Source organism: Microtus ochrogaster, chromosome 24, assembly GCF_000317375.1.
Source record: "Microtus ochrogaster isolate Prairie Vole_2 chromosome 24, MicOch1.0, whole genome shotgun sequence".
In the NCBI taxonomy this organism is placed as follows: domain Eukaryota; kingdom Metazoa; phylum Chordata; class Mammalia; order Rodentia; family Cricetidae; genus Microtus; species Microtus ochrogaster.
Window position 1 is genome coordinate 2,946,201 of NC_022024.1, and position 11,287 is coordinate 2,957,487.

Here is an 11,287-nt window from a genome sequence, read left to right on the forward strand (position 1 = left end):
GGGGAGCAGACCCTAGAATCTCCCTTTGTGGGAGATTCTGTGCCCACCTTCCCGGGGAGCAGACCCTAGACTCAGCCTAATGTCAAGACATTATCTTTGCTGGGATAGTCTCAGATATAAAACAGAAAGGCCATAGGCAAGGTGTGAGAAGAAGAAAGTTTTTTTTTAAGACCAAGGAAATAAAGTTTTGAAAAGAAAGCTCCTTAGGATACTGAGTAAGAGCAAAATATTTTCAGTATTCCTATTAAGACATGAACAGGAGCAGGGCTGGGACCTAAGAGACTAACTCAAGGCTAACTTTAGGTCAAGCTTAGACAGTTAGATAGCTGTTCAATTTTTACAATTATAAATGCTCTCATCTTATTTTTGAGTTGTAGTGGGCGTTACCTACAAGCCGGACATCCCAACTTCAAACCAGGAGGTGTGTGAACACAGAACAAGAACTAGGGATTTTTTTAAAAACCAACTACATGGGTTGGTTTCATATATTTGTATTTTGAATTGTTTAAAAGACTAACCCCTGTTTGAACCCAATAGTTTGCATAAATATAAGAGTATATGAAACATAAGGACATCTAATCAAAATCTAGAAACATAAATAATTTCACCCAGCTTCTCTCAAAACAAAAAAAACAAAAACCATAAGCAGTGTAAGCCAACAGTCATTGGAACTGAATTCAACTGGACCAATCATTTGGAATAAACATCAAGTAAATTCTCATTTCACCATTTTGATAACCCTGTTCTGGATTTCCCAAGATTATGTGCGATCATTTTTGGTCTTGAAAAGATGCTACAATTTGCTCACATATTATATTTTCAGTGAGAACTAGAAGAACATGTCCTCATCCATTGCAGCTCACACTCAGTTTTCCAAGGAAACCCTTACGTGAGTTCTCCTGTCAACATTATTGCACATGTCTTCTTCTACATACGTATGCAGTAAGTTAAAACCAAGCACAACATTTTGGAAGAGTTCTTGTGTGCAGGGTTGGAGACGTTCCCACTCTAAATTGTTTCCCTACCTCTTTTGCAATCAAATAAAATAGCAGTAATATTGTATAGAGGTTCACAGGAAAGGCTGAGAGTGTGGCTCAGTAGTAAGACACTGTCCTAGGATGTGCAGGGTCCTGGACTTCATTTCCAGTACTAAAGATAAACAAAGAAATAATAGAATATGCCATTCAAAGTTGTTTTGTGTGTTAGAGCCATAAAAATAAATATAAACCAGTTTAAAAATATCGCTGCCTCTCTGTTCCCCTTTCTCTAGTGGTCAGCTGAGCACAGATGCTCAGCTGAGAGTCTTAAGGTTAGGGGTTCTGAATTTTAGTTTCCACCCTCATGTAAGCTGTGTGGTTCTCAGGGGGAACTCTGGGAGCTGTAAAAGAAATAAATAAATAAGTCAACTCACAAGACAAGACAGGTTGGAATGACTTAACCAGCATAAATGCTCTTCCTCAACCTCCTACTCTCCACAAAGAATTGAAATACAATAGGATCCCAGGCAGGAACATTCGGATCTGTTAAGACTCTGAGACAGGAATGAGCCAAGGTTATAGGTCAACTAAAGTAAGGGGAACTTAGGAGAAAAGAGTCAAGAGTTAGAGGGCTGGTAGTTTCTGGGGGCCGGGCAGTAGTGGCGCACGCCTTTAATCCCAGCACTTGGAAGGCAGAGGCAGGCGGATCTCTGTGAGTTCGAAGCCAGCCTGGTCTACAAGAGCTAGTTCCAGGACAGGCTCCAAAAGCTACAAAGAAACCCTGACTTGAAAAAAAAAAAACAAAAACCAAAATACCAATCCTGATGGATCTAAATCTCCCCTCTTTGCATCATGACCTCGGTTGACTTGATGACAGACACTGTCATATGGTATTAACAGCTGCATTCAGGCTTTTCCATCCCAGGCAATGTGAAGTTCAAAAAATACCAACTTCTAATACCAAGAAAGTGGAGGCAGCAGTTGCACCCTTCCTCCATGACACAGTCTTAGGGTACTCTCTAGAGCCCTGAATCTCACACAAGAGCTTCCCGCCCATTAGCACACAGAGGGGTGCTAATTAAATCATATTAGCACTGTAGAAACTACAGGCTGGAACTTTATGATCACCCCAAGTCATCTTTGACAAGAGTCAAGGAAGGGTGCCAGGCTCAAAAGAAAACCCTGTCTCTCTCTGCAGCAACCAGACTCTGCAGTTACTATGAAATGGGCACTAAGACCCACCTCTCTTCTTTATTCCTAAAATGTCTGTGATTGATATTAGTAAAATTTTATGAGGAAAAAACCCTAATCAGTTCCAGGAATGCCAATGATGTGGAAAATGACCTGGTCTACAGAGTACCCAGGTAACCTCAGGGCTTATTTACAGTGTATATGAAGATGAAAAGGCATGTTTATTCTGAATGCATTATTCAAAGCGTTCATACTTTACCCAGCTACAACTGTCATTCTATGCTCTGTCCCCTAGTCTGGCCATTATACCTCCAGCGAAAGGCAGGGGCTAAGCAAAATTCTAACGTTATGAAATGGGGGTACCTCCTGCTTGAAATCTTCCTATTAAAATTTAACCCAACCTCAGAAACACACTCACCCCTACAAGCCCCTGAACGAGACCCACTTTGAAGCTTGAAGATCTATCTGCTTGTGACCTGAAGCAGAGGACTTTAGTGCCAGCCCCTCCAGTTTTCTCTCCTGATTAAAAAGAATCAACAAAACCCTAAACATAAGGGAGATGATGCCTTCCTGTCCCCACGCAAGCAAAATGGGAAAATACAGAGCATCTCCAGGAAGCCCAGCCAGTAGAAGAAACCAAAACACAGCACAAAGATCAGAAGGTAGCCAATCAGAGGTGGACCTCGACCTAGAAACGAAAGAAGGTGAAGGTGAAGGCACACACTTGCATACTCAGATAAATCACTTACTCTAGAAGGTGGCAACTTCTGATTTCTTTTTATTAAGGCTGCACCCAGACTGGAAGAGTTCCCAGGAAAGACAATTATGGACACACAAGGGTTATCCATGAAATTAGTTCTGATGGAAGAATAATTATCTTCTCTTCCATAAATTCTAAACATGACAAATTGCTTCTTTATAGATTTGTTTCTTGTACATATTACACAAATCAACTTCCTATTGAAATTTAAAGGATAGTTATATTAGTGCTCGCTCATCCACCTGGTCTTGCAACATTCTGCATGTATTGTCGAGTTTCTCACTGCTAATTTCCTAATGAGAAGTTTTGTTTTCAAGTGCCCCAAGGCAAGGCCAGTTGCTCAGCTCGAGCATCAACTTAAAAGAAAAGAAAAAGTTCAAAGCAGCAAGAAGTGTGCATCGCATCTCCTCAAGTACCTGCCAGGTGTGTGTGTGTGTGTGTGTGTGTGTGAGAGAGAGAGAGAGAGAGAGAGAGAGAGAGAGAGAGAGAGAGAGAGAGAGAGAGATTGATTCCCAGAGTGCAGAAAAAATATTCACTTAATTAATTATACTGAAGGCTTTCCCATGTGTTCAGCTCAGTCTAATAGGGTTTTTCTTTTCTTTCTTTTTTTGGTTTTTCGAGACAGGGTTTCTCTGTGGCTTTGGAGCCTGTCTTGGAACTAGCTCTTGTAGACCAGGCTGGTCTCGAACTCACAGAGATCCGCCTGCCTCTGCCTCCCGAGTGCTGGGATTAAAGGCGTGCGCCACCATCGCCCGGCTAATAGGGTATTTTCATCTAGCATGTTCTGAACTGCATAACTCTTTCTAAAAAGGTTTTCAGTTTAAAATCATAATGAGCATAAGTCTTGTTCGAATACAATAAAATACACAGTTAATAACCTAACCATGTGTGTAGAGGCATAGGAACACCCTCCATAAAAACTGATTTAAAAGTGAAACCCTTTCACTTTTATCTATTCCAGGAATGACTTATCAATGCCCTCACTCAAATGAAGTATAATTTATAAAATTGAAGAAAAGTAATAGTCGTGTTCTAAGATAATGCATTTATTCATTTTTATTAAAAGAGGAACATTTGTAATAGAAATATAGGAAATAATTATACCTTGAAGAATAGAAGAGCTCAGAAAAATGTCTTCTGGGGGGGCTGTTTGTATTTTAGTGATTATACAAGTATGTGTTACAGAAGGAGAATTACAGAAAGAGGACAGCCTAGTGAACCATCTGCAGATGTTATGACTAAAGCCACTGAATAACCAAACATGCCGGGAAATGGATAAGGTTTCTGTTGTTGTTGTTTTGTTCTACACATTAAATCAGGCACAAGTCTTAACTTTCCGTTTGTCCATACAGATACTCTTAGTCCAGAGTGGGGAGAGCATGATGGGATCATTTCCACCTATTCACTCAAGGGAAAGTGTCACACAGTGTGACCTGAAGATGATAGCCCACCTTCCTTTTTAGAATACCTGCAGAGCATTGGTTTATGGTGGACTTCAAAGACTTCTTGAATGATATTATGATGAGGCATCTTAGGAGTGATCACATCATATTTTAAGTATCTGCTGATGCCCACCAAGACACTCCTGGGCTGCCCCTGAAAGCAGAAGCACCACAGAAACACAACACAGAGTCACTTGGTTTTGTTTGTTTTGAAGCCTGTTTTAGTTCATTTATGAATAGAAGGCAGAGAAGGCACTATTACTTAAACAGCAGGCTTATTTAGAGACACCTGAGGGTTAATTGGTTAAATACTGACTACAAATCTGAACTACAAATTAAAACACAGTTAATTCAAGTAATAGAGAAGCCTGCTCTTTCAACTCTCTTCAAAAGTGTTAACCAACCAGAAGTCATAATTTCTTCCTCAGTGGCTTGTATACATCACTGGTTGCTATGACAGGGTGCATCACTGAGAACCATCACATACAATGTGGTTAGTGGCTGCACTCACACACAGAATATTAATCCCCCAAAGACGAGCAGAGTCACCTTAAACAAATGCTGTATATTTGAATCTATTGAAAATATATGTGGGGATTTATTTCTGATTTTTTCATCATTAGTTTCAACTACAGCACACACTCACAAATAAGATGCAAACTCTTTCCAGTTCAAACCCAAGAGTGACAGATAGTCTCCATCACTCCCCCACACAGGCCTTACTGTGGGCACTTCCTCTTTGGTAGCACACACAACCAACATGAAATTATTTTAAAGGTTCAACTTAAAATCTGTTTAAAAAAAGACAAAAACAAATGTCAACCTTAATTGTGTTCTATCACACACTCCAAAATATTAAATAAGGCAAATATTGGTTTTTAAACTTCTTGTGGTCTGAGAGAATAACACTCTGGGAGAAACTTTCTTGACAATATTATCTTGCATGTTTGTCCCAAACAGTATACTTGATCACATTTAAAGCTGTAAAATTCACGAAACTTTTTTTCCAGTAACCCATAATTGGATTTTCTTTTTAATTAACATCTTTTTGGCAAAGTACTTAGCTTTAATAGGGAGACTTGGTTTCCAGTTATCATGTAAATAAGCCCTGAATAAATTAATCTCAGTTCTATTTTTTTTTCCTTAGGAAATTACAGGAACATCATCACCAGTCAAAATTCTAGCTTTGATTTATTATGAACTCGGTTGCCATTGGTGTAAATATTAACGGTATCATTTCCACCCCAACCTACCCAGCCCCTTCCCCCACTCCACCCCTACCATCCTGTGCTTCCCAGCCCTTGACATGTTTGATTTGATGCTTCTTTTTGTTTGCCTAAAATCATTGTATCTCCAGGAAACTTTTAAAATAAGCATCAATACGGAGAAAAAAAGAAAGAAAGAAAGAAAGAAAGAAAGAAAGAAAGAGGAAAGGAAAGGAAAGGAAAGGAAAGGAAAAGAAAAGAAAAGAAAAGAAAAGAAAAGAAAAGAAAAGAAAAGGGGTTAAGACACAATCTAGCAAATCTAGAAATGACGTCGTGGGTTGCTCAGCCAGAACCAATCCTGGTGTGTGGATTTAGATTGGGAAAATTACAGGGAGGTCATCGGCAACACTGGAAAAGCTTCAGCTCGAATTTCTCACCTTCTGCGCTGCTTTAGAAGGACTCTTGTTTTTGCTGCCTTTGGGTCTTCCCCTGGGTCTCTTAGGGGAGGGCTCACAGGTCGGCTCCTAAGGGCAGGGAGGAAAGAAAAGTTGTTGTGGCTAAGACTGAAAGAGACTGACCCTGGCTCTGACTCTGTTTTCTGCATGTGCCGCTTAACCAGCCTGCTGGAAGTCATTCAGTTCATGCATAGTTGGATGATGGTGGCATAGCATTGCAAAAGGGGGTGGGGGGCGGTGGCGGTATAACCACAGTTCAAATCCCAGTGTTCAAAGAGGAAACTGCTTTACATGTGAAAAAAAACTGGTCAATATTTCAAAATCAAAATGATAGCAAAGCCCGAAAAAGTTGTATGTTCTGGAAAGTCACGTGTTTTTAAGGTACAAAGTTTACATGGCCATGCACTTGGCAACTCACAGAAATAATAAACATTTTGTAGGACTACCACTACCCATTCTACCGGGATTTCAAACAACAGAAATAGAACCCAGCATCATAGCTAGCTGGAAAGATAGATGTCCATCCTGTCCGACGGAAAGGATGGCGCACAATCACTTCTATAGACCTGTGTTTCTTGTGGTTTAGGACTGAACCCACACATTCTGAGTGCAATATTGGAGCGATTATCCAAACTGTTCAGATCAGAATAATTCCATACCTCCTAAAAATTTCCAAATAATTATGGCAAATCTGAGGTGGGAGGTTTTGCTTGAATTATCTAGATAATTGCTTCAATTCTCCACTTCCTTTTGGAGAGACAGGCATAGTCTCCCTTCGAAATTTAAATATCTTTTTACAAAAATAAACATGTTGTCTCCCAAATTTTTTAAAAAGGAAGTCTTTGTGGGGTGGGCTGGAAAGAAAAGGGGGGAGACGAGAGAGGAATGTAAGTATCTAGGAAAGAGCAACTGAACCACCCAGGTCCCCAGGTATAACAACGCTTTCCTTTATTGGGTGCCAGGCTAAGGAGGCAATACTCAAGCAGTTAGGAAAACGTGATGATTGATACTCCGGGGACGCTGAACGTCTCTCCGGTGGGTGAATCATCTCCTCTTATTTCATTCAGATTGGGTGCTTAAACGAAACTAATTACAACTCCTGTAAGCTCCCAATGGAAGTTCGCGTGGGGGAAAGTTTCTTGGACACGTCCATTAGATACTCGCGCCAGTGGGCACTTAGAGCAATCACATCGGAAACACATTTTTCTTTGTGAGCTCGGCCTTTACTCAAAGGTAAAAGCTCCCAGTCACCTCCGGATCCTCTTGCGTTTTCTTTTAGACTTTTTTTTTTAATGGGGAGGGAGGTGCGATTAGCAGAATTCGTTAAAGCTGGGTGACTGGTGGGAAGCAGGAGGGTAGAGCGGAGACTTCTTGGAGGTGTAAAACAGGCTCCTAAAGCACACTGAAGTGTCGCTAAGGGCAGAGCGGGAAAACTCGGAGGCCTCTAGATTGGCTTGTTTGCTTTGATGATTTCAAAAAGGTACACCTCTCGTTTTTTCTAAAACCGCTTGGCAATCATTCTTCGATTTCCTACCTAGCGCCCGGGGGCAATTTGTAACTTTAGGATTATTTTCTAACCCTTCTTTTTGCCTGAGGGAAGAGATTTAAGGTAAAAGAAAAGAGAAGTTTAAAAGGCCAGGAAGCGGAGTTTAACTGGGCGCTGCGCACAGCTCTGCAATAGCCGGCTGCACGCTTAATTGGTTGCATCCTCAGACAAAACCCTCCACTCCGCGGGGTCCTGGGTGCCCCTCAACCGTCCCCTCCCAGCCCCCAGCCATTCACCCAGGAGGACACTAAACTTCAGCTGCTCTGAAGCGCCAGAGCCAGGAGCCAGGACTTGGCTCTAGGCGGGGAAGCAACCGTAGCTACCGTGCACTCTCTAGGACTCTCCTTCCAAAGCTCCTTGGGAGAAGCGCGTTTCCCGGTGGCGCGAGGATCTGAGATTCCAGGGCTCCCTTCCCCGCCTGCTCCCGCGGCTGCAGCTCGGCAAGCATTTAAAGACCCCAAGTAGGCAGTCGGCTCACGTTCTTTGTCGGGAGGGCGCGAGCCTTGGGCTACGGAGTGTGGGGAGGGCATGGAGGAGGCGGCCGCAGCGCGCCAGCCTCCTGCGGTCGGGCAGCCCCGAGAATCTGCAGAAAGCTGCGGGTCCTCCGACCCACCGAGTCCCAACCCTCCTGAACGCCCCAGTCCCCGGCAAGCCCTCTCGCTGAACGGTTGCAAAAGCGGCTGACAAAGCAATACTTTTTAGTTTGTGGGACCCCAGAAACTCACTGTCCCCTAGCCACGCCGCGCCGCTCCGGGACTGCGCACAATAGCGAAAGTCCCGGTCAGTACGCGCCTCGCGCGACCCCACCTCCCGCCGGGTGACTACTGAGGCCAGAGGACCCCCGCCTCCTGCAGCCAAGGGGCGCGGGCACCCGGGAGCAGGCACTGCGCACTCGCCGGTGGGGAAATCGGTCTCCCGCCCACCTACACCCCGGGGCTGGTGGGCAACCTTGCACCGCCCTGGTCGCTGCGCTCCCGCGCTCTGATCACCCGGCTTGTCGCGGGGCCCCGGGGCAGAGGCGTCGCGGGTGGGCTGAGGGGCCCCTCCGCGCCGGCGTACTGACTTGCTGCTGCTTCCTGGGTCGGCCGCGTCCTCGCTTCTGTGGCGCCGGGGCGGCAGGTTGTCCCTGGGCTGAAGTGGACGGCTGCCCGGCGCCTTCACCGCGTGCGCTCATCCTGCCTCCCGCCGCCGCTACCGCTGCCTCCGCCGCTACCGCCGCTGCAGCCGCTCGCCCTCCGCCGCCCCGGATCCGCCCAGCACCTTTTGGGAGACGGGATGGAGAGGGCTGGAGAAGGCAGGGGCGATGAGAGCTGGCGGAGCTGGCGGAGCTGGCGGAGCTGGCAGAGCTGGCGCGCGCCGAGGGCTGCTGCTTTAGGCTGCCGCTGCTGCCACCATCAACACCGGACGTCCAGCGGCTGCCAAAAAAGAGAGAGAGGGGAGGAGGAGGAGAGGAGGAGGAGGCGCTGCGGGCGGTGGGTGGCGGAGGTGGAGGTGGAGGTAGTGAGAGGAGGCGGGAAACGAGGGAGAGGGAGAGTTGAAGGTGGAGAGGGCTCCTCTCTCCTCTAAGGATTGGGAGTTACGGGCACTGGGGATGCTTGCAGCAGCTTGGAAAGGGAGACTTGTAGTGAATTGTGTCTCTTGCAATGTTAGGCGGGGAAAGAATTCCTCCTCCTCTCTCCAGAGAGAGAGAGAGACACACACACTGAGGGAGAGACTGAGGGAGAGAGAGACTGAGGGAGACAGAGAGACAAAAAGACAGACTGACTCTTGTGCCGTCGGAAAGCAGGGAGAGAATGGGAAGGTTCTGCGGGGACGGGTAGGGTGCACAGCTCAACTCTACCAAGAAACAGAGCAGTGGGTGGCACCGAGCCTCCTCGGGTGGCGGGGCCAGGCAGCAGCACTGCAGTGTCGTAGAGAAACAAGCTGCTGGCCGCGGCTGGAGCTGAAAGTTTGCTGAATTACTGAACAGGATTCAAGGGGGATGCGTGTGAGTGCGTGAGTGTATGTGTGTGTGTGTGTGTGTGTGCGCGCGCGCGCGTGTTTGTTTGTGTGTGTGTGCGTGCGCGCGCGCGCCCGCTTGCGGAGGGGGTGGCGGGGGGGGGCTGCCCACCTCTAATCGTGGGCGGATAAAGGGGAGGGGGCTACAGGAGAAGCAAGAAGAGGGTGGGGGGGGGAGGCCCGGCGGACCGCCGAGCTGAGGCGCCTGGCCGCCAGCCAGAGGCAGCGTTCGAAACACAACTGCCTTGGCGGCGGCGGCGGCGCCCGAGTGCCACCAGGAGCCCCGGCTCACGTGCTCCCGCCGGCGGTGGGGTTAAAGAGACAGGGCCTAGGCTCTCCAGCCCGGCTCGCCGCCGGTCTAGTCCCTCTTGCCGTCCCTGGTCACCCCTGGTCCTAGGAAGTTGAGAGAAAAAGACTGTCTCAAAGCCACCTCAGAACGCAGGGCCACTACCTGCGCTTGCACCAAGTGGAGCCGGAAGGTGGCCGGAAGCATTCAGGGCCAACCGCCGCTGCCTTCTATTTTAGCCCAGAGAAAGGGCAGCCAAGGAGTCGGAACGCGCTTCCCCAGACCCTCGTTCGGTTGAAAGGTGCCCTCACCCCAGAGCATACGGGCCGGTGCACAAACACAGCATGCACAAAGATACATGCACCAACGCGTATGTTCGCAGGTACATTTGCAAACAGATGCACGTGCACACATACACATTCCACTGGTAAACGCACACGCTAACAAACACGTGCTTACGCACACTTCCAGGCACACGGAAGGCAGGCCCAGCAACCACATTTGCAACAAATACACACACTTGCACACTGCACACAGGAACACAGAGCGCACCAACTTCTTCATCCGGGCTTTTCATTCCTCCGGGAATGATTGCAGGGACTGGCGCTGTACACCCGGCTTCGGACGTCCACGGTGTATAGGGGCCTTAGTGATTCTTTCCCCCACAACTGTGCCAATCGCCTAACTCTTCCTTCAGTTTACCTTCATTTAACCTTCGTCAGAATTCCTTTCTGCCAAGCCCTAATTTTATAGCCTGGGCTGCTTCTGGGTTATGTGAACACCATCATGACCACAGTCAGTTTTTAAAAGGTGGAGAATGTTCTCAAATGTATCTCTTTTTCATCCTTGAGTAACACAAAACTGAAAGGAAAAAAAAAAATCTTAGGTTCAGATTTTCACACATCACGCCCAAAATTGTCTTGGATCGACTCCAAAATAAAAATGATCACCCAGTGAAGAATTGTTTTTCTTGCAAAGATACAGACCACCGTGGAATAAAAACGCCTATTCTGCAGCCATAAGCAAGGAGCTAGACTCTGCCACGTTCCGCTGTACTTGAGGCCCCCGTGTAAATGTCTGCCCGGGTGCGACACAGCTGATTGGTCCGCGTTGCCGTTTTAAATCCATTTCTAGCTGCCCTTTTCAGAGTTGGGACACTTCTCTGTACGTTGAGTGCTCTACAGAAACCCAGGGCTGCTGGTGGGTCTGGGAACGCTTAGCTCTGGAGGAGAGGAAAAGCCCCCTCCCTCCAGATGGAGCCCAGTCTCTGAAAAACGAGGGAGGGGGTCTAACGGGCACCAAAGGTTTTGTTAGGGCTTGGCTGAAAGATGGTATCTTCATCAAAGGGACTGAAATTTCACCTTCTAACAAGTGCACTGACATTTCCTAACTGCCAAGTTGTGTGTGTGTGGTGGCATTCTTACACT

The 11,287-nt window shown here is 46.8% G+C and overlaps 1 protein-coding gene across 1 annotated transcript in view; it reads right to left on the reverse strand.

The window, feature by feature from the left end:
• The window catches only part of Hmga2 (high mobility group AT-hook 2), a 112,791-nt gene extending 104,033 nt beyond the window's left edge, over positions 1-8,758 (reverse strand). Inside the window, exons 1-2 of the mRNA XM_026784603.1 lie at positions 8,640-8,758; positions 6,013-6,099 (exon numbers count right to left, since the gene is read on the reverse strand). Coding sequence (XP_026640404.1) covers positions 6,013-6,099; positions 8,640-8,750 — 198 coding nt within the window. The 5' untranslated portion in view covers positions 8,751-8,758. The remainder of the gene's footprint in view (positions 1-6,012; positions 6,100-8,639) is intronic.
• Positions 8,759-11,287: the final 2,529 nt, after the last annotated feature.